Here is a 20,739-nt window from a genome sequence, read left to right as displayed (position 1 = left end):
GCCTTGGGATTGTGGGAGTGGGTGTACAAGAAGCTATTCCTTCTGTTCCTGAAAGTAAGATCTTCTAGAGCTTTCACGTTTATTAAGAATATAATAAATATTTATAATTTAATCTATAATTTACTTTTTAATACACTTTCCAATAACCATCTATCAATAAAATTTAATCAATTCAAATATTCATAGTTAATGTTTCTCAAAAATATACAAAAAATACCTTAAAAATATAGAAAATCTATTTTTGTGGAACAAGAATAAACTCTAGAAAATCTTACTTTTGGGAACGGAGGAAGTAATATACAAGAGGAAATAAAATCGAGTTACAGTAGACCTTCTATAAATTAATACTCGATAAATTAATAATTTCTATAATTAATAAATTTTACCGGTCCCAATTTGGACAAATTTAAAATTTGACACAAATCGATAAAATAATAAGATAATATTTTTTTAGAAAATTCTATGTAAATATATGGTCTCATTAAATAATAAATTAATAATTTTTATGTATACATATTTAATATAAGTAATGACCTATTATTATATGGTTTGTTTTATATTCACAATGGAATTATCTTTATATTTTTTAACACTCAATACATTTTTGATGAGATTTAATAATATTCTACCTAAAAACACATTTAATTTCTATGCAATATATATTATATACATAGATTAATAAAATTTCAAAGTTCAAACATTATTAATTTATAGAGGTTCTACTGTGTTCAATTTTCTGATTAAATAGGAAATATCAAAAGTTGAAAATAACAAACGAAAGTATAAATAGCCATGGGCGGATGATAACCGTTCCCAAGCTATGACTGTTCACTATCGAATTGTCATATTTCATTAACTGTTTTATGCATTCAAAGCATTTGAACTATCATCATATATTCATATAGTATCTTCAATTTAATCAAATAATATTAGGTAAAAAAATTTATTGGAGAATGATTCAAAAATTATTATGTAACAAAACTCATGAAAACGGACTACAGGTAGTGTTCAAACCAAAACTACGCAGTAGGGCGAATTCCATGAATCTCAAGCCAAGGATCAAAGCAAACTTAGTGGTAAATATGGCTTGTTTACACGTTTCGCAATTCGCTAGACTCTCCAAAACAAAAGATACATTCTCTCTTAATGGTCGCTGCATAAACCAACCATGCATCATACGAAATTATCATTATCAAACGTTGCGTACACACCATTCATCATCAGGAATGATATTATTTTGCTATAGTTACATAGTATAGTCCCATTATAATTTCTTACATTACTCGATCGTTATAGCATTTTTCAGTTAGGAAAATGATGGTCAGGGTCAGGTTTGTCCACACCGTCAATGTTCCTAAGCCAAAACGTCATGTCGAAGGAAGCAGCACCGTCAGGGACACCGTCCATCACCGACTCATGTCCTGGCGGAAAGAATATTCCGGTACGTGGGTGTGGGATCCACTCCTCTTCGCCGCCACGGTTGATCTCCACTCTATGATAGGAAATGTCTTCAGAGTAGTCGACTACCATAGGATGTGGTTTTGCAGCTTTGCTGCTTATCCCTGCTCGTCCTTGAACTTGCTTCCAACTCCTAAATCAGTAGCATAAAACTATTTAGTTACTTCTCTCCTTTTTTCACTAATGACCTCAAAGTTGTCTATATTAATTTTACGTATTGATCACACATTTTAATTACTACCTAGTACCTACGTAGCTTTTTCTCGAACACCCACCCTAGCTACTACCTATATACTCCCTCCGTTCTCGAATTTTTTTTTTATAGAATATTCACGCATATTAAGAATATAAAATATTTACAATTAAATTTATTGTTTATTTCACTATACATTTTCCAATAACTATCAACCAATAGTATTTAATCAATTCAAATATTTTTAATTAATATTTTTTAAAAGTATACAATTTATCAATATTAACTACTAAAAGTACCTTAAAATTCTAAAAAATCTATTATTTTGAAACAAAAAATAACTCTAAAAAATCATACTTTTAGAAACAAATGAAGTATAAAAGCTAGATTTTGAAAAGTGTTTGTTAAAAGTTTAGTTTCGAACAGCTGGAATCGGATACAGATTCAGGTTTGGTTTTAATATCGGGTTTCGAGTGTTTAGTCCATGTCTACTGTTGGCCATTATAACTTTATTAATTTCAAAAAAAAAAGTTTTGTTTCTAATTGTTTTTTGTAAAATTGATGACGATGGAATATAATTTATTTATTTTAAGAAAGTTTAAAACACAAAATAAGAAAAAAATATAGTTTACTGATTAAGCAATTAATAAGATGATTTATTTAGGGGTTGTTTTCAGCGTTTATGATGTATCTCGTGGCTAATAGCATTTAATATGTGAAAATAAAAGAAGAATGATGAGAAAGTTGTGGTGTTGACCTTAAGAACAGCTCTGGTGCTTTGGTGATCACAGTTCTTCCCATCAACAGTGTGTGTGAACCCACGAACCTACTCAAATAAATACTCAAATTAGCTTTTTCTTATGAAATTTCGTTATGTATATATGGAATTAATCTATTTACCCTATATAAATATGTATATTAGTACAAGTTTATTGCTTTCAATATATGACTTGAGATCTGAAATATCTTTGGTCTCTTCTATAGTTCATATATATACACACTAGAAACTGCACGGATAGAGAATCTGAAAGTGGGGAATCAAGAAAGGATAAATAACTTGTAATTAGTTCAAAAGAATTTTTTTAAAAAATTAGTTCAGAAGAATTGACGTGTCGATAAACTACCATCGATCGAGTGTGGTAGATAGGAGATTTGGGTTTTAGATTCCAGAATATGCATGGTAATTAGCTGTAGATTATGGATGTATCATGTATGTGTATGTAAATCTCAGTATCTTGTAGTTTAAATCGCGTATCGGGTTCGATATGTCTTTAATATATGTTCGTCGATCTATATCTGTGGTATTTGTGAGTAGTTTAATCGATTTACTATACAATTTTTCTAGTGATAAAATATTAAGGTGATAAAAGAAGCTAGAGAACTTAACCCAAAGGTCTTCAAGAATATCGAAGTACAAAAGTGTTATTGTGTTATTACAATAAATAAATTAATGTCGATTAATGAGTACCGTTGGTTATAAAGAAGTTCCGAATTTAATGATCGGATTATGATGTCGGATGGTGATACTTTTTAGATGTAATGCTTTTATATATAATGGAAACTTGATACTAATACAAAAGACCTCGCTAAGAGATTAAATTGCCCTTAAATAATTAACACAATGAATTCAGGTATTTAAAGTTTTGTTTCAATACGTGTGTACTTTTGTAACTTAAAATGTTTTTTTTTGCTAAAATATTTTCTATAATTAATTTAAAATGTTGTTTCATTATAAGTTGTTTTGTTTTCTTTACTTAATTTCCAAAACTTCACCATGCAATCTTCTTTCAAATTTTACAAACCAACATGCATGTATTTTATAAAAAAGATATAAACTACTTCATTTGGTTGTAACCTTTTTAAACAGAAAACTTAGCATATATTCCATTATGCACATTGCATAGCTTCATAAGGAAAATGCTAAATCCAATGGAAGAGATTGTTTTTGGTTTTAAAAGATGAGACTGTTTTTGAGAGACAACAGTTCAACTAATCTTTTCTTTTGTCAAGTTTTAGTAAAATGTTGTCGATTTTCTTACTTGACGTAATTGGTTGTTATAGTTTATGATTCCTAATAAAGATACGATTTGTGGGATTGGGAAATCTATCTGATAAAAATAGAATACGAAAAGACCATCTAGATCATATATTTTAAAGGAACGTGATCTGTTCATCTATATCTTGTTACGTTACACTGAGCTAACTTTGTTTGTTTTGGGAAATTTATCATCCCAAATTCCCAATTGAGTGTATTCGATCTAGCATATGTTTCCCTATGTTATAAGTTTCGGTTTAGATTTAGTACTTTGTCTTTTCTTATTACTAAACATACTCCGAAAATTAATAAAGGAACTAAGAAAATGCAAAACAAAATGCAGAACTCCAATTGTTCGGAATCAAGGTGCCATCGACTCAAATGCGCTTGAGGTTCGAGCCATTTTGAGAGGCGTATCTATGAAGTGAGCACATCCATCTTTTGATAGTGCTGCTTCAAAGAAAAGATGCCTTTTTATAATTGCTGTGAAGAACCTCTCAACCTCAGGTGGGAATCTGCCAAAAAGTGTTCTTATCCTCGTTTTCTTCTTTTTTCTTTCCATTCGATGTGATTATAAATTTTAATTTAGAACCCCTCAAGTGAAAAATGTAGCTTTAATTTTTAAATTAATAGATAAAAGATTTACAAAAAATATTCATAATAGTGCAAATAAAATCGTCATATGTAGATTTTCGTATATAGGACAGTTAGAAATAGTGCATACATAAATTTTCATAAAATAGGTACAATTATTGATTGTAAAATCATGAATGTAATATTTTTTCATAGTTTGTAATAGTATAATATACTAGTGTTAAAATAAAAGATTTTAAACATCGAGTCTAGGAACAAATTAAAGGAGTAAAGCGCTTTAACAGAAAAATCCAAAGTCAGAACGCCGAAGTGAAGCGCGAAAAAAGGTAAAGATGTTAGATTCTTTCTGAACACTGCAGTTTATTTGCAGCTTCATGTTTCGAATCACATTCACTACAAAGTGCAAACATAGTAGACACTGAATGATGTAGCCACTTATGGTTTTTAAGTGAGAATTTTCGTGAACTTAGAACATACTGTCTAAGTCTCATACCATAAAGATTTGGAAAATTAGTACTGTACTGTAAATAAAACATGTCTCCAGGCCAAACTAAGAGGCCCATAAAGACTTGACGAAAATGTGGGGTACTTGAATAAATAACTATATACATAATCATACTATAATCTTAGACAACTTGCACATAAACCTTAATGTACTCTAAGCCAAAAGCTGAACAAGACATAAAATAAACTGCATTCGTACAAACTATACAAAACAAACTTTTCATGTCTCTTTATAAGACATGCAAAGAATGAAAGAGTTTTGGTTGATCTGTCTTTTGAGATCATGGGAGAAGGCTAGCAGAAGACTCGTCTCCATGTTCTTCATCCAACTGGGACTCTGTTTGAACTCCTAAAACCTGTCTTCTTGGATCCTCTGGGATGAATCTCGCCCATCGTTTCTCCTTCACGAATTCTAAGAACGGGTACAAGCAGAACCCGACGACGATGATAAAACCACTGATTAAAAACGTCTTTGGAGCGGCCAAAACCATCACAAGAATCACAAGCAAAGAAGGAGGCAAACACAGCAATAAAGTTCCAAAGGTGTTTAATGGAACTCTATAAGGTCTGTTAAGATCCGGTTTCTTGATCCTTAGCTTCACAAAGGCTGCGAACTCAAGAAGCATTCCTAACGCGTACAAGAAGTTCAGAAACTCTATGATCTCTTGAAAGCTCAACCACGACAAGAATATGACTCCTGTAGCTGAGCACAGAATACTGATCGTTGGTGTACCATACTTTGACCTGTGGCCACACACAATGACACAAAGAACGTTAAACAGAGTTCTACAAATGTATGATTAGTCCTGCGCATATTATCCGAAACCCGAACCTGAACTAAACTGAAAACCGAGACCGGAACCGAACTGAAAATTACAAATATATTTGTTATTTTTAATTTTAAAATAATTCTATATAAAAATATCATTTATAAATCGACAATTATTAAAACCCGAATTACCCAATTTTCCAGTTTTCCGAGGGTTTTCCAGTTTTTTTGGGTTTTAAACCCGAACCATTTACAATCCGGTTATGTTTCGGGATTTGTAATAAAATAGAAACCCGACCCCGACATTATCCGAACATATATTATAATCCGGTTATGTATTGGGTTCCTAAACGGGGGTTCTATATACCCCAACCCAAATATCCCGATCCGAACAGGAAACCCAAATGCTCAGCGCTAGGCATGATTCATACCCTAAAACACAGTCTTGCGTACTAAGTAACTAACCTCTGGGCAAAAAAAGCAGGGAGCATCCCAATCTCGCTCATACCAAGAAGCTGGAACGCATCACTACTCATCTCAGCTTCAAACAATCCTAGATTCGACATTGCAGCAGCAGCTTGTATCCATCCCTTGAGCCAAACACCTCCAATAAGCATCCCAACCTCAGCAAAATACCCATCACTCCACTCACCCGAAGAAGACTCGCTCAAAGCTCCAGTCCCAGCCATAAGAGGAATCAAATACGACCCCATGACCAACAAAACCGCTCCAAACAAAGCCTTTGGAAACGTCTCCCCAGGGCTCTCAACTTCCCCTGCAAGAGTACTAGCCTTGTCCCAATAGTTCAGATTCCAAAACATTGTATTGAAGTACCCTCTCCAGTTAACTTTCTTGAAATCCACAAACAGCCAACGCTGAGGCCTGATCCTAGGAACCGCAAGCAAAGCCATTACAAGAAAAGGGCAGAGCGAGAAAACCGCTAACAGAACAGCTGAAAAGCCGACGATATGCAATCCTCTGTAGTTCAGATACGTCAGCGAGAAGGTAATGACTAACAGAGCAGGTACACGAGCAGCTACATGGTTCAAAACAGGGAAGGAATGTTTCAGGTAATCAAGAAACAGAACAGGGTAGAGAGCATTGTCCATAACGCCACTGAACCATTTCCAAAACCCTTCTTGGAATCCCCAGAAGGGACCAAACGCTGAAGAGATCCAAACCACGTAGCCACCGTTCTCAGGGAAGCTTGTGGCGAGCTCGGCTGTGATCAGAGCTTCGGGTATGCTCCAGATGAGAGGGAAGATCAAGAAGCCTAGGAGGGCTAAGAGAGGACCACCACCTGATTTAACAGAGTCCTCCACACCAAAAGGGCCACCAGAAACTTCATAGAATATCAGAAACACTAGAGGCAATAGTGTCAGCTTTGGACTTGGTTTTGTCTTGGCTACATTTTCATCGTTTGCGGTTGTCTCTTCACCCATCAGACAAGTACCACCGGCAGATTTGTCTTGACTAGTCTCGGTGATTCTGTGGAAAACATACAAAAAGATAAAAAACTTTGGAGAGTTTATTATACAAAAATGAAGCCTTGAAGAGACTCTGTTCAGAAAACAGAGGAACAAATTAAAACGATGGGTTTCAATTGGAGAGTCTAATCTTGAAGGGTCTCTCTCTGTATCTTTCTGTGAAGAACAACGGAGAGAAAGAAGATGGGAATTGATTGTAAAGATTCAGCTTTACTTCTCAGATTCAAGATTGGATGTGACGTTGGATTTGAAGAATCTTGTAGAATCGTTTTTGGACCTGTTGTGGGAATTACATTACATTAAAGGCGCCACATGGCTCCTTCTATTACACTACTACGCCATCTATCAAACTTTTATTCGTTCTATCTCTCTTTTGTCTTTTCCTACACCAACTATTGCTATTGTATGGCCCTAGGGATGTTAATTAGCCTGGGCGTTCAGTTCTTTGGGTCGAGTTTTGGCTGGTTCCTTTCAGGTTAGAGTCATTTAGATCTTAAATATTTGGATCTAACAGGTACTTGATTTAGGTGTGGATCAGTTTTTCTTGAGTCCGGATCGGTTTTTCTTGGATCTAAATCTATTTGGGTCTATAATTAAAATACTTGTAAAATATCCGTAATTTTCATGTCCGGATCGATATTTAGGATCTAAGAAGACATGAAATACCCAAACACCATCAAATTTAAGCAAAATCTATCATATATATCTAAAATTTTACAAAATAACTTAAAATAAACTAGTAATAATTTAAAATAAAATATTTTTAAACTCTAAATTTTACATTGAAATCTTCATATTACTTAAAATATTACAAAAAATAATAAAGATTGTTAGCAAAAATATATTTCAAATAAATCAGAAAATAAGATATATAAAATAGAACACAAAAAATATAGTTTTCGATATACGTGTTTTGAACTAGGGAGTGAATCGGTTTTTATCGAGCCGTATCTATTCGGATCAGCTTTTTGGCTACATGTTTATTCAGACGGTTTTTGGGTTCCGGTTCTTTCAGATACAATAATTTTGGACCCAATAGATACTTGTAAATTTTCGATATGATTTTGAGTTGGATATTTTTGGATCGATTCCAGTTCGGGTTCTTGAGTCCAGATAAAATGCCCAGGCATCGGTCCGGCCTGACCAAGCTCAAAACTCTTAAAATCCATAAATATTATTATCTTATGTGTAAAGGTATTGAAATTATACAATTTTTCAGAGAAGTGTAAGAATATACATATGACATGTATTTCATTACAGAAGTTGAAAAAAGTATTATAAATTTGGAAAATTTTGAAATATAAAAAACAGCAACAAACTAAAATTGTGTTTAACAAGTTTGAAAAAAAAAACATTGGCAGTAATAATTTCCAAACTAACGCCATCCCAAATGTATAAATAACAACAAAACAAAAACAATACATAAAACATTGTGCTTATGGCAAAAAGAACAAAATTTAATAGTAACCATGTCCGAAACGAGGAGGATGAACTGAATGGTGGTCACACCCAGAAATGTGTTCTTTCTTAAAACATAAATGGTTCGGGTTTTGATTGTATTCTGCAGCAAACCCTTCAATAATATTACCATTACCAATATTCCCAAATGGTGTTGTAATATGATAAGGAACCATCATGTTGTGATGATTACAAGCGAATGTGTTTGTTGCCACCATTCTTTGATGATTGTACAGATCTAAATTGGTGTCGATATTACCTGCATGATCATCACAAATCCCGAAAGTAGCATTATTTGAACTTCCACCATCGAAGTTATGACGCGGAACAATTGTTTGAAAATTCTTGGAGGCTTCAGTAGTCACTGTTTTTCTCAACTTTTCCAAGCCACATTTGAATTCAGTGAGCTGGCTTAAGTTCAACTCTTTTATAGGTTCTTCCCACCAATTATCAGATATATAACTATTTTTTCTCTTTTTCTTTAAGTCTTCAGCCCTCTTTTTCTCAATTTCGAATTCTTCTGTTACCTATTTTTTGTATCGTTTTGTTAAAGCCACATAACAACATTAGAATGTACTTTAAACAAAAATTTTAAATAGCTATATACTAAATCTTTATAATAAAGAAAAATATATACATTATCTATATATTAGTCATTCACGGTTTATATTGTTTATATGCACTCGACCATATTTAATCCTTTTAAACTCATGATAATTTATAAAAGATTTATTCAAAAAGGTTTTAAAATCCAAATAGGCTTAATAAATTCTAAAGAAGAGAAATCATGACCGTTACTCTAAAAGACGGAGGAAGATTTTATTTTTCAATTGTTTTTAAATAGTTTATTAGTTAAATAGAAAGTATTGTGATATTGTAAAATACTCTAACAAAACAACAAAGTATAATCCAGTAAATTAGTTGGTCTTCCATACCTATAATTTTTTTTAATTTAAAATAACGTTTAGTTAAAATATATAAGTGATAATTTAACACTTACTTGAGTGAGATGACTGTTGAGATCTTGAATAATTGCATTTCGATGGGCTTCGCTAAGTTGTGTATCGGTGTGTTGACGAGGATGTGGTGGATTAATGTTTGTGAAGCGATCAATTACACAATCAACATTTGGATGACCAAAAGAAAAAACTTTTTTGCCAGGCGAAAATACAATAACAACAATTTCAACACCACAAAGCGTGCAAAGCTCACTGGCTTTTTTGAAAAGACCATTTCTTCTTTTTGAGAAAGTAACCTGTAGATTATTTTCATTTTTCATTTTGACCATCTCTATTTTTTGACGACCTTTACTTTTTTTCACCATTTTGCAGATTTGGGAAAAGACTGAAAATGATTTGGTGTTAACATGCGAAAGACTGTCTTGTATTTAAAGAAGAATGTATAATAGCAACCGTTAGGATTTGTAGTGGTTTTGAATAAATTTATTTTTATTTTATTAAATTTTAGTTCTGAATTTATTTTTACCATCTAAGTAACAAAATAAAATCCTTATATTATTTCAAAATTGGTATAAAATTTATGATATTTTAATGCAATGTTGTTATTTAACCTGTTACAGTGCATCAAAATCGGCGGAATACATGTATCGCACAGTGACAGATGTAGGATTCGATGGAGTGTGGGATGTTTCGGTGAGAAAAATATCTGTAAATTTTGATTCGATTCATTATTTTTTATTCGATTAAAAAAATTAGACTTTCGTACCTGTACAACCAAAACAAATACTAATACGCAATACCCGTTAAAAACGAATCAAATAAAAATACTAAAATTTTTAAAACGGATATCCGATCTGATCCAATGTATATCTCTATTTACATATTTAAATTATTTTCTATATACTTGTGTACATAATTATATATATATATTGTAAAGATAAAATAATGCTGATTCTTGGTAATACTATTAATTTCAAATCTTACCGATACAAGTTGATACTATATAGTTCAATTATTCTTCTTAAGCTTTATAATTATTATTTACCTTTATGATTGTTAAAATATTGTATAATTATTTTTTTACAATTTTTGTTGCCATGTATTATATAATTATTTTTTTTGCATTTTGATAATATTTATATTCAATAAATTAATTATTCAATTATTACAGTTTTAAAAGATGATTATCTTATTTTATAATGATATATTATTTTTTATACGAATTTATATATTTTTTGTTTTCTAAATTTAATTTTGAGAATCGAAATAAATATCCGGTTAAAAGATATATTTACTGGATATTTCGAACATCGAATATCTAAATAATGTCAAAGCATATGGAATTATAAAACTGTGATTTAAAAAACGAGATGAATCACAACTACCCCATAAAACATGGGAAAAGTGCCTTTTACAACCCAAACAATCCCGTTCGTGCGTAATACTACTTGAACTATTGAATAGGGCGGAATACAATCCCAACTACATATTTATTTTAATTTTCTACCCCAACTTTCATATGTAACCTTGTTTCATCCCTTGACGAAAATCTCGTTAGTATACTGTTATCTCAAGCCGAGAAGTGAGCCGTAGTGACTGAAATATTAACCAAAACGACATAGTTTTATCTTTCAACACAAAACGACGTAGTTTTGTGTTTGGGGTTAAAATTATATTTTACTTTTTCTTCTCCAACGTTATTATTCTTGTTTCTCTATTCTATGGCCAAATCATGAGTCTTGAAGATTAAAGTGTCTAGAACTCAAGCGAGTGTGTGAATGTTGTAAGGTTCATGGTAGATAGTATTGGGCATTTTCACAGCAAGCGAAGATGAGGTAATTTCGAGTTATTTTTGTCATTCTAATAGTTAAGATTAAATAAAAAAAGGTGACAATTTGGTTATTTTAACTGTCTTTCGATTTCTCTGTGTCTATTACTTGATAATGGAAGTCAAATATTGTTTAGTTCTGTGTGTTTTATGAAGAGAAGAGCTTGAAATATTAGTGCACATCAACTGTTCGATGAAATGTCACAGAGAGTAAAAAACGCCTTTTATTGACAGTTTTGTTGCTTCTCTTTGCAGCATGTGGGAAATTGTGAAGTTCAGTGTGAAATGTGGAGGGTATTGGGTGAAGAATCATAGAGGCGATGTTGGTTATATTGGTGGTGAGGTGAGGACCATCAACTGTAAACCGGAGGAGTTATTTAACGCATTGGCAGAAGAGTTTGGAGAAGGATTAAATGTACAGCGTGTGTGGTATAAGCTCCCTAATGAAGAGCATAAGGATAGGAAGATAATGAGCGATGGTGATCTGATGTTTCTGAACATGTGTGAAGCGGGTAAATGGAGAGGAATGATTAATATATTTCTTGTGAACACAACATAGCATTGTGAAGTTGAGGAGTAAGTGATGCCAAGTGAAGAAGATATTAGAATTGAAAATAATGTGGCTAGTTTTGTTGATGAAGATGAGGATTTTGATCATCATAATACTCCTCCTAATTCTGATGATGACGACAACGAGTCCTTTGTGAGATTCAGACCAGGAAGCGGTGAGCTGGAGCTAAGACAAGTGTTCGACACCATGGAAGAGTTCAAAGAGGCAGTATTGGAGTATGCACTAAAAGGTGGATGGAATATCAAGCTAAAGAAATGGGGGGGGGGGGATATATCAAATCATCAGCTGTTTGTGGGACTAAAGAAGACTGCCCAACATTGGTGTGCCGATCAAACATAAGTATGGAAGGAAGAAAGCTTCGACGGGAAGAGTAGAGGAACATGACCCTATTAGTGAAGACTTCGGAGAGGGCCCAAGTCAACAGACCCAAGACTAATATCAGGTTCTAATAGAAGCTTAGGTTGGTTTTTGGTGGAGCTTCTTTCGGTTTTTAGTTGAGCTTTGATGGCGCTTCTCAGTCGGTTTTTGGCAGAGCTTTGTTGGTGTTTCTTTCAGCTTTTGGTGGTACTTTTCAGTCAGTTTTTTGTCTTTGTTTTTTTCTTAATGAATGTCGGTTTGAGTCAGTTGTGGTGTTTGTACACTATTTTCCAAATATTATTTACTTATGTTTCCAAAAGAATGTTGAACAAATGCATGTTGAATTTCAAGTTATGTTCTTTGTAGGATCATTTTTGCAGACATGAACTTACAAGACCTCACATTACCATAAAAACAAGAACATACATCAGTCTTAACTTCAACTACAAGAACATACATAAGTCTACTACAACTAATAGAACATAGATTAGCTACAACAACATACATTAGCTTAAATTAAATACCATTGCGACAACAAGCATAACTAAACTCAAAATATAAACTTCAAGAAGACCACAATGAACATACCCCTTCTCTCCCAAAAGGACAAGCATGAAACAATCTCCCTGGGTTTTTAATTGTTCTGGATGTATTCCTTACAACAGCCTCTCCACATCTACACCTCTTCGGGAGGCCTCTTACTCGATCACCCATTGAAAAGCTTAATCAAATTTCAAAAAAGTTCCAAGAAATTTAATTTCTATTGTTTCATAATGTCGAAAATAGTCTGAAAAAATAAGATGAGAGTGAAGACAAACCTTGAGAAACACAGATGCTTTTATCGTTTTAAGATTACAAGACTTATGATTTGGCAAGAGAATGGAGAAACCAGAGTAATAACGATGGAGAAGAAGAAGTAAAACCTAATTTTAACCTCAAATACAAAACTACGTCGTTTTGTGTTGAGAGACAAAACTATGTTGTTTTGGTTATTATGTAAGTTATTACGGCTCACGTCTCGGCTTGAGATAACAGTAGAATAACAGGATTTTCGCCAAGGGAGGAAACAAGGTCACATATGAAAGTTGGGGTAGGAAATTTAAATAAATATGCAGTTGGGGTTGTATTCCGCCCTATTCAATTATTACAGTTTTAAAAGATGATTATCTTATTTTATAATGATATATTATTTTTTATACGAAGTTTATATATTTTTTGTTTTCTAAATTTAATTTTGTGAATCGAAATAAATATCCGGTTAAAAGATATATTTACTGGATATTTCGAACATCGAATATCTAGATAGTGTCAAAGCAAATGGAATTAAAAAACTGTGATTTAAAAAAACGAGATGAATCACAACTACCCCATAAAGCATATATCTAGTTTTTTTTGGAGCAAATAAGCATATATCTAGTTTGTACCCACCTTAGGTTTCCAAAAAAGTATGTGTTGAGTCTATGTAAAATGGTCATTAAATATTTGAATTAATGCATCTTTTTTGTAGATAAAAGCCTTGAATGTGGCAATGCACAATGAGTGGAATGCATGGCCGACCATAATTTGTGTTAACATTCTATAACTTTTTGTGTTTGTATTTTTATTTAAAAATAAATAAATTAAAAAGAATGATTGAAGTGCTAAACAAATTTTCTTTGAACTCCACCTAGAGTTGAAAATGAAATAATATGATGTGGTTAATCACAATATTGTAATTTTTAAGTATTAATGTTCTTAATGTTACTGTGGTATACGTGTGGTACACAAAAATGTAACGATATGTAACTAGTCGCTTCTAAATTAAAGTGTGGTGTGTTTTGAGTTAAAAATAAAACTGAATTAAATAGTAATATGTGCGGTCCAAAAAATTGAAGAAAAATATAGTCTACTTACACATTTGAATAAACTCCAAATTTTGTGTGGTTAGTGAATTATTTATACTTTTAAGAACATCTTGTTTGATACTCCTTCCGTATCAGTTTAACTGGTGTTTAAGGATTTTGATTTTGTTTCAAAATAAGTAATGTTCTCACAATTATAGGTAAAATTTAATGTCATTTAAAATTTTTGACCAATTATAAAATACTACATCTTTTTCTTATTGGTTGAATTAATTTTATTCTCTGTTATTTTATGTAACCAAAGTCAATTACATAAAAGTTTGTATTTTCTTAATATTTGTGCAAAAACCTTAAACACCTCTTAAAATGATACACATGGAGTATAAATTATTTTTATTAACTATTTATTTAGTTTATTTTTTTTTTATAATTTCTGAAATATTATAATATAATTAGCATTTAATAATTATTTATTTCACTGATTTTGTCAATTATGAAATATAAATATATTATATGTATTCTATAGTTATACTATTCATTATACATGTCACCATTCATTCTTTTGAACCGTTTATTTTAGATGATCCGCAGTTTCTCCGCAATTTGCCTTTCTCTTGAATAAACTGTATTTAAACCGTACTGTAGTATCCAGTTCGCATGTTCCATACTACTAAATCCCATGCTATCATTCAAGCCTAAAATTTTAGAAAAGAAAACTTTCATCCAATATTTTTTTTATTATATAATATAGATAAATTAAAATTTAAATCTATGTTATTTAGTTAATTAAATTAATTATAATGAAGTATATTTGATTTATCAAATAATTTATAAATTTAATTTTAAAATATATTAAATATTATAAATTATTTTCTTTTGTTTAAATGATAATAGCACGACTTGGACAATTTTTACATCAACAAAAACATGAGATATTGATTGTAAGAACATGTAAATATGAATTGTAAGATTTTCGAGATATATAATTTTAATAATAGATAAAATACTTGTTTAAATTTTGTTTGAATAATTTATATTTACTTTTAAAACATATATATATATAGTTTATGTATCATGTAATGGTTACTATACATATTACCTTTCACATATTATTTTCAACCGCTTGTTTTAGATTGTGATGATCCTGCAGTACACGTTTTTCTCATACTAACTATACTTAAACCATATGAGTCATGACGTATAATAATAGGAGGTCTAGGTTTTAAGGTTTAAATACTTCTACTTCCAGGTCTGGGGTTCAAATCTCAAACTATGCAATTTTTTACAGATTGCGCATTATAGGAAGTTCAGGTTTCAATTCTCGAAAAAAGCGATTTATTAAACAATTATGCAGCTATGGAAGAAAGGCTTACAAGAGATCTTCAACATGGTGCAAGTAAATTTAGTCAGACTAAGTCTTGGTAGGACGGCTCAGATGATGCAGTTAGACGTAGATCCTCATAAGGCATGTAGTATTGTCGGTTGTTGAATCGTCTATGTAATGTTTTTCGTAATTGTAATATCATGATAAACCAGCCTTTAAAAAAAACTTAATCATTCCAAGCCGGAAACTATAATATAATACTAGTTTATCTCTATAAAAAGATTACTCGTAAGTTTTCTAAAAACCCCTAATTTTTCTTTTTTGGCTCCAAATAATGACAAGAATCTCTGATCTTTCCCAAGATTTGATAGAGGAGATACTCTCTAGGGTTCAGTTAGCATCTCAGCGAGCGGCTAGATCCACTTGCAAACAATGGAACGGTCTGTATAAAGATGAAAGCTTTACAAAGAATCAACGTGGTAAAGCTGCTTATGATAATATGGTGGTCATGGTGTGTGATTCTAGGGTTTGTTTAGTGAGGGTCGATCTCGAGGGAGTCCATAACAACAAAGATGGCTTAGTTGAGATATCTACAAAGCTAATGGGTCAACACACTACAAGAAAACATTAATTTAGAGACTGCATTTGCAACTGTGCTCTGTAGTTGCAAAGATGTGTGACTAATTTCTAATGAATTTGCAACCATTAAGTGACTACGGTTTATGAATAGTAATTTAGTTGCAATTTTGTGACCAATACTTGTGGTGGTAATTTCGTTGCTTATTTATGACCTATTTGCAACTCAGTTGCAACTAAATGGTGTAATTGCAAAATAGTGTCAAAAAAAACAACGTATTTAGGACCAAAGTATACAGTTACAAATACGTAGTTACAAATTAGTTGCTAATATAAATTAAATTGCGTAGTTGCAAATAAGTAACTATATTTTGGGACACTTGTGTGACTTTAATCAAAAGAGTAGTATTTTAGTGGCTAATATGGTTTTGAAAACACAGGCCGCCACAGTTATATAGAGATTATAACTATTTCACGACTATGAACAGACATTTATAACAAAGTAAAGCAACTTTTCAGTTTTCTGCTATAGAAACTTATTTGCTAAAAATAGTTTAGCTGATATTAATAATTTGTTTTTTCAATAGAAAAGCATCAGTTATCATGTCCGAGTGTAGTAGAAGAGTAGTTGTACTATTTGCTACATATTTTGCAGTATAGTTAGGTTTAGTGTTTAGGGTGTTTTCACTCAAAATTGTAAATTTAATATTTTCTTGTAGATTTCTATAATTTTAATACGAACTCAACATCACAAACATATATATATATATATATATATATATATATAGTAACATTTATGATTTTGCCCTTATTATGTGATTTTTAAAAAAATTAAAAGAGTAATCTTATTTTGTGACTAATTTACTACTATAAGCATTTGTAACTAACTTGTGACCAACAATATTTGTATTCAGCCACTCAACACACTATAAGCATCTGTAACTAACTTGTGACTTCAAATATAAAAGGAGTTACAATGAAGTATCAAGTATACAGTCCCAAAAAAATTCAAGTTTATATAGTCATTTAGATTAAAAGCTCAATTAAATTATTTTACATTAATGATTTTCTAAGTAATACTTATTTAATATACAATCATATATTTTAACATACAATTCTTGAAAATAAAAATCATATTTGGAGCTTAGGGTATCATTAGCTACTAATTTGGGACTGTAAAACATAATCAAGTTGCAAATTAGTCACAAGTAATAGCGAAGTTGTTACTGTTTTGCCACTGTAATCATATTTATTGGAATAATTATCCAAAATATATTATTTTTCTTAAATTATTTTATTATATTACAAGCAAATACCAGTACACCCAAAATTAATCATATCTTGCACAATTTGGATATATGCACATCTTCACAAAATTTATGTTATCCAATATAATACATTCTTGTGTCATGATTTGGATTTGAATAGAGATTTTTTCAAATAGATTGATCTACATTAATGATTTGGTAAACTATACTTACTTAATATATAATCATTTGTATTTTTCAGATATAGTAGTTTTTAAAAGCAGGGAATAATATTCAAGGTTTAGGGTATTGTTAGTCACTATTTTGCAACTATATGTCCTAAGGTAGTTGCACTTTAGTAGCATAATTTGACTGATAAAAAATTAATAATAATTTAAGAGGTTGTTTCTGATTGGTTAATTCACAAAGGGAAGGATTGACCTTTGTTAGTTATCCACCGTTGATATCAGTAAAACTAATGGTCACGATTTAATCAAGTTTTAAAATTTTCTACTTCTTCTTTTCTTTCTCTTCTCTGCTTTGTGCTTTCTCATCGTTAGTTTCAAAGATTGAATTTTCTCAGGCTTTCTCTTCGTCTTCCTTTTATCTGCTCTCCCATCATCGCTACTTTTTTTCTTTTTCTTCTTTCATTTCTCTTGGTATTCTTTTTTTCTCTTCATCTTATTATACAATTTCTAACTGGTTTTTTTGTTTTGTTTACAGATCTGAGAAGAAGTAGCAGTGATGAAACGGGGAGGAGAAATTGTGGCGTGACGCAGAAGACGTGCCGGTGGTGGTTGTGACGTAACAGATCGGATCGGAACGGCCGAGTCCGTGTGTACCAGACCAACACTGGTCGCTCCACAACCAGATTCTGTCGTCGCTTCAGATGGAATCACTCCGAGTCTACGTGGTGCCTCGTCGTTGTGCCGAAGCCGGTGGAGAATGCGGTGGCGGAACCCGTGCAGTGGATGAACTCATAGAGATGATGATGGTGTATTTTTGTATATATATATATATATATATGTATTTATCTCTGTAATTTAACTTTTAAATTAATATGAAATTAATATTTAAATTTGAATTCGGAACTAATATTTAATAAATTAAGAGTTTATTAACCACTAAATTTTTGATACTAATTCGTAAAGATATCAATAATGTAGTTGTTAAATAGTCATAAATCTTTATGACTAATTTGTAACTAACTATCAAGATAGTAGTCACCAATTAGTTGCTAGCTTTAGCCACTAACTTCTAACTAAATAATATTCTGGAAGAAAAATACTTATAATTACAAAAGTTGTAAACTAGTTGCAAATTAGAAAAGAGACTAAATAGCAACTACAGTTTTATGACGAAAGTATGACTAAAAGGTGTGGTGTTAAATTTTGTGCAACCGTAGCTTTAGTCACAAGTTAGTTGCTAATATGCCACTAGTTGTATAGTTATACTATAGTCGCTCTTTCACAACTAATTTGCAACTATCCTTTTTTGCGACGAGCTTTTTCTAACTATATATAATAGTTGCGAAATAGTTGCATTTTCTTCATTTGCAACTATCTTATAACTATTCTTGTTGTAGCAATATTGATGTTTTCTTGTAGTGACAAAATCGAGTCAAGGTACATCGTGAATTTATGGTGTGTGATGGCTTATTGTTATGCTTTCGGAAAAACGGTAACCCCACCCGTATTTGGGACAAGTCAGGTGGATTGAACCCAAAAGAAAATTATACATCTCGGACGAGACGTATTGTATGGGATACGACAACAAGAACAACCACAAAGTCTTGAGGTTGTTGTACAGTGGCAGTACTATTCAGTATGAAATGTATGATTTGAAATCTGATTCATGGAGGGATCTTGCTGTCACTTGTGACTGAACTATACAGCATTATCGTGAGGGCTTGTCTTTGAAAGGAAATAATTACTTTGTTGCTCAGAGAGTGAAAGAAGTAGATCAGATGGGAGAATATTTAATCCGTTTTGATTTTACAAGTGAGAGATTTAGACATTGTCTTGATCTGCAATCTAATTCTCGTAATGGAGACTCTGTGATTCTATCTTCTGTTAGAGATGAACAGCTTGCACTGTTATTTTACAGTGTTGGTACATATGAGATAGAGATACAGATTACAACAAAGATCGAGGCCAATGAGTTGACATGGATAAATTTCTTAAAAGTTGATTTGAAGCCGTTCACTGGAATGTTAAGGAAGTTTCTTTGGTGTGGGTATGGGAGTTTCTTCGTCGACGAGAAGAAGAAAGTGGCATTGATTTGGGATGAACACTACCCCAAAGCTTACCTCATTGGAGAGGATAATTACTTCACAGTAGCTGCTCTAGGAAATTTTATATATTATTGGGCAGTTGTGTACTCTTATGTTCCGAGTTCGGTGCAGATTCAAAAAGGTCCAGTACATGCAGGAGGCTAAAGGAAAGTACACAATTGTTAGTCCTTGTCATAGGTTTTTCTTTTTGAAAAAGACTGGTCCATTGTTTCTGTATTGTTAATTTGATTCTTGTCGAATGACTCTTACTCAGGTAAACGATACCTACAAGTATTACATTTAAAACGTGCAAAGAGACTTTGAAATCTGACAAGTCTCATGTCTTTTTGTTATTTATCTATCTCATGTGTTATTAAGATTCTATTGCTGGGTATTCTTTCCGACTAAGTACTATTGTATAACAATTCTTGTCATCCTAATCTAGATACAAGTGAGGCTGCAGGTTACTCCAAACATTATTAGATACATGGTTTTATATGTATTGTTTTGTTATTATCTATCTCATGTGTGGTTGCTAGTACTGGAAGTTAAAAACAGAGCAAGAATGCCCCTCGGATATGGACAAACAACTTTCCTTCTTGTCTTATATCTGTCATAACTAGCAAGAATTACAAATCACATATATATCTTTGGAGCTTTACTACGTGATCAGGTTCTTGAATATAATCTTGAATTGGGCCGCTCCATTGCTTCTACCGAAAATATGCTATAGTACCATTTCCACTTAAGTAAAACGAGTGCTCAATGGCTCGTTTGTTGGTTTCACTCAAGAATTAGCAACCACATTTCTAATCTCTGAGAAGCTTTCATAAAAGTGTTTTTTATGTTTCCATGTATGTTTGGAGGTTAACACATGATCTGCTAGCTTATAACACAGAATCTTGCATTGGACTTCCTCCACGTAGCTGTGATCTTGAGAATTGCATTGATGCTTTCTTGGTTAGATGTTTCTTTCTTAGTTTCATTCATCTTCCTTTGTCAGCTGGTTAGTATGTTATTTTGTGACGGTTCCTGCTGGTGTTAGCTCATAGAATGTCATTATTATTTTCTACTCTTTTTCTCTAAAAATGAAAATGTTATGTGGTTTCGAGGTTCTTTTGAGATTCTGCATACTTTTAAACCGTTCGGTTAGAGAAGAAGAGGAAGGAGACTGCTGGAAAAAAAAAATTGTCATGAGATTTTTGTACTTAACAAAGTGTTAGGTTACTGACTGTGGCATGAAGACGCACATAATACAACTAAGCC

The 20,739-nt window shown here is 32.0% G+C and overlaps 2 protein-coding genes and 1 long non-coding RNA gene across 3 annotated transcripts; 1 reads left to right on the top strand and 2 right to left on the bottom strand.

Annotated features, from left to right (window-relative positions):
* Positions 1-1,136: 1,136 nt before the first annotated feature.
* Positions 1,137-2,660, bottom strand: LOC103869444. Its single transcript, XM_009147527.2, has 3 exons — positions 2,552-2,660; positions 2,409-2,477; positions 1,137-1,591 (listed from the first exon to the last, which is right to left on the bottom strand). Exons 2-3 carry the CDS (start codon positions 2,450-2,452, stop codon positions 1,303-1,305), a joined length of 333 nt encoding a protein of 110 aa, XP_009145775.1. The 5' UTR covers positions 2,453-2,477; positions 2,552-2,660; the 3' UTR covers positions 1,137-1,302.
* A 2,189-nt stretch (positions 2,661-4,849) lies between these two features.
* On the bottom strand, positions 4,850-7,407 carry LOC103869443 (probable polyamine transporter At3g19553). The gene is made up of 3 exons (XM_009147526.3): positions 7,171-7,407; positions 6,019-7,041; positions 4,850-5,528 (listed from the first exon to the last, which is right to left on the bottom strand). Exons 2-3 carry the CDS (start codon positions 6,993-6,995, stop codon positions 5,066-5,068), a joined length of 1,440 nt encoding a protein of 479 aa, XP_009145774.1. The 5' UTR covers positions 6,996-7,041; positions 7,171-7,407; the 3' UTR covers positions 4,850-5,065.
* A 3,779-nt stretch (positions 7,408-11,186) lies between these two features.
* Positions 11,187-18,285, top strand: LOC103869442. Its single transcript, XR_004457982.1, has 2 exons — positions 11,187-11,292; positions 11,541-18,285. It is a non-coding gene; the product is annotated as an uncharacterized LOC103869442 (long non-coding RNA).
* Positions 18,286-20,739: the final 2,454 nt, after the last annotated feature.

This window comes from Brassica rapa, chromosome A05 (assembly GCF_000309985.2).
Source record: "Brassica rapa cultivar Chiifu-401-42 chromosome A05, CAAS_Brap_v3.01, whole genome shotgun sequence".
Taxonomy (NCBI): Eukaryota; Viridiplantae; Streptophyta; class Magnoliopsida; order Brassicales; family Brassicaceae; genus Brassica; species Brassica rapa.
The sequence above is the reverse complement of the archived record's forward strand: the minus strand, read 5'-3'. Positions and strand labels throughout refer to the sequence as shown.

What these genes read in the sequence shown, in the direction of transcription:
- LOC103869444 (XM_009147527.2), bottom strand. Translation starts at nt 2,452, where the DNA reads ATGGGAAGAACTGTGATCACCAAAGCACCAGAGCTGTTCTTAAG. An exon ending in GCACCAGAGCTGTTCTTAAG is followed by an intron (nt 1,592 to 2,408) that starts GTCAACACCACA and finishes CTACTGATTTAG; the next exon opens with GAGTTGGAAGCAAGTTCAAG.
- LOC103869443 (XM_009147526.3), bottom strand. Translation starts at nt 6,995, where the DNA reads ATGGGTGAAGAGACAACCGCAAACGATGAAAATGTAGCCAAGACAAAA. An exon ending in CCTGCTTTTTTTGCCCAGAG is followed by an intron (nt 5,529 to 6,018) that starts GTTAGTTACTTA and finishes GTGTGGCCACAG; the next exon opens with GTCAAAGTATGGTACACCAA.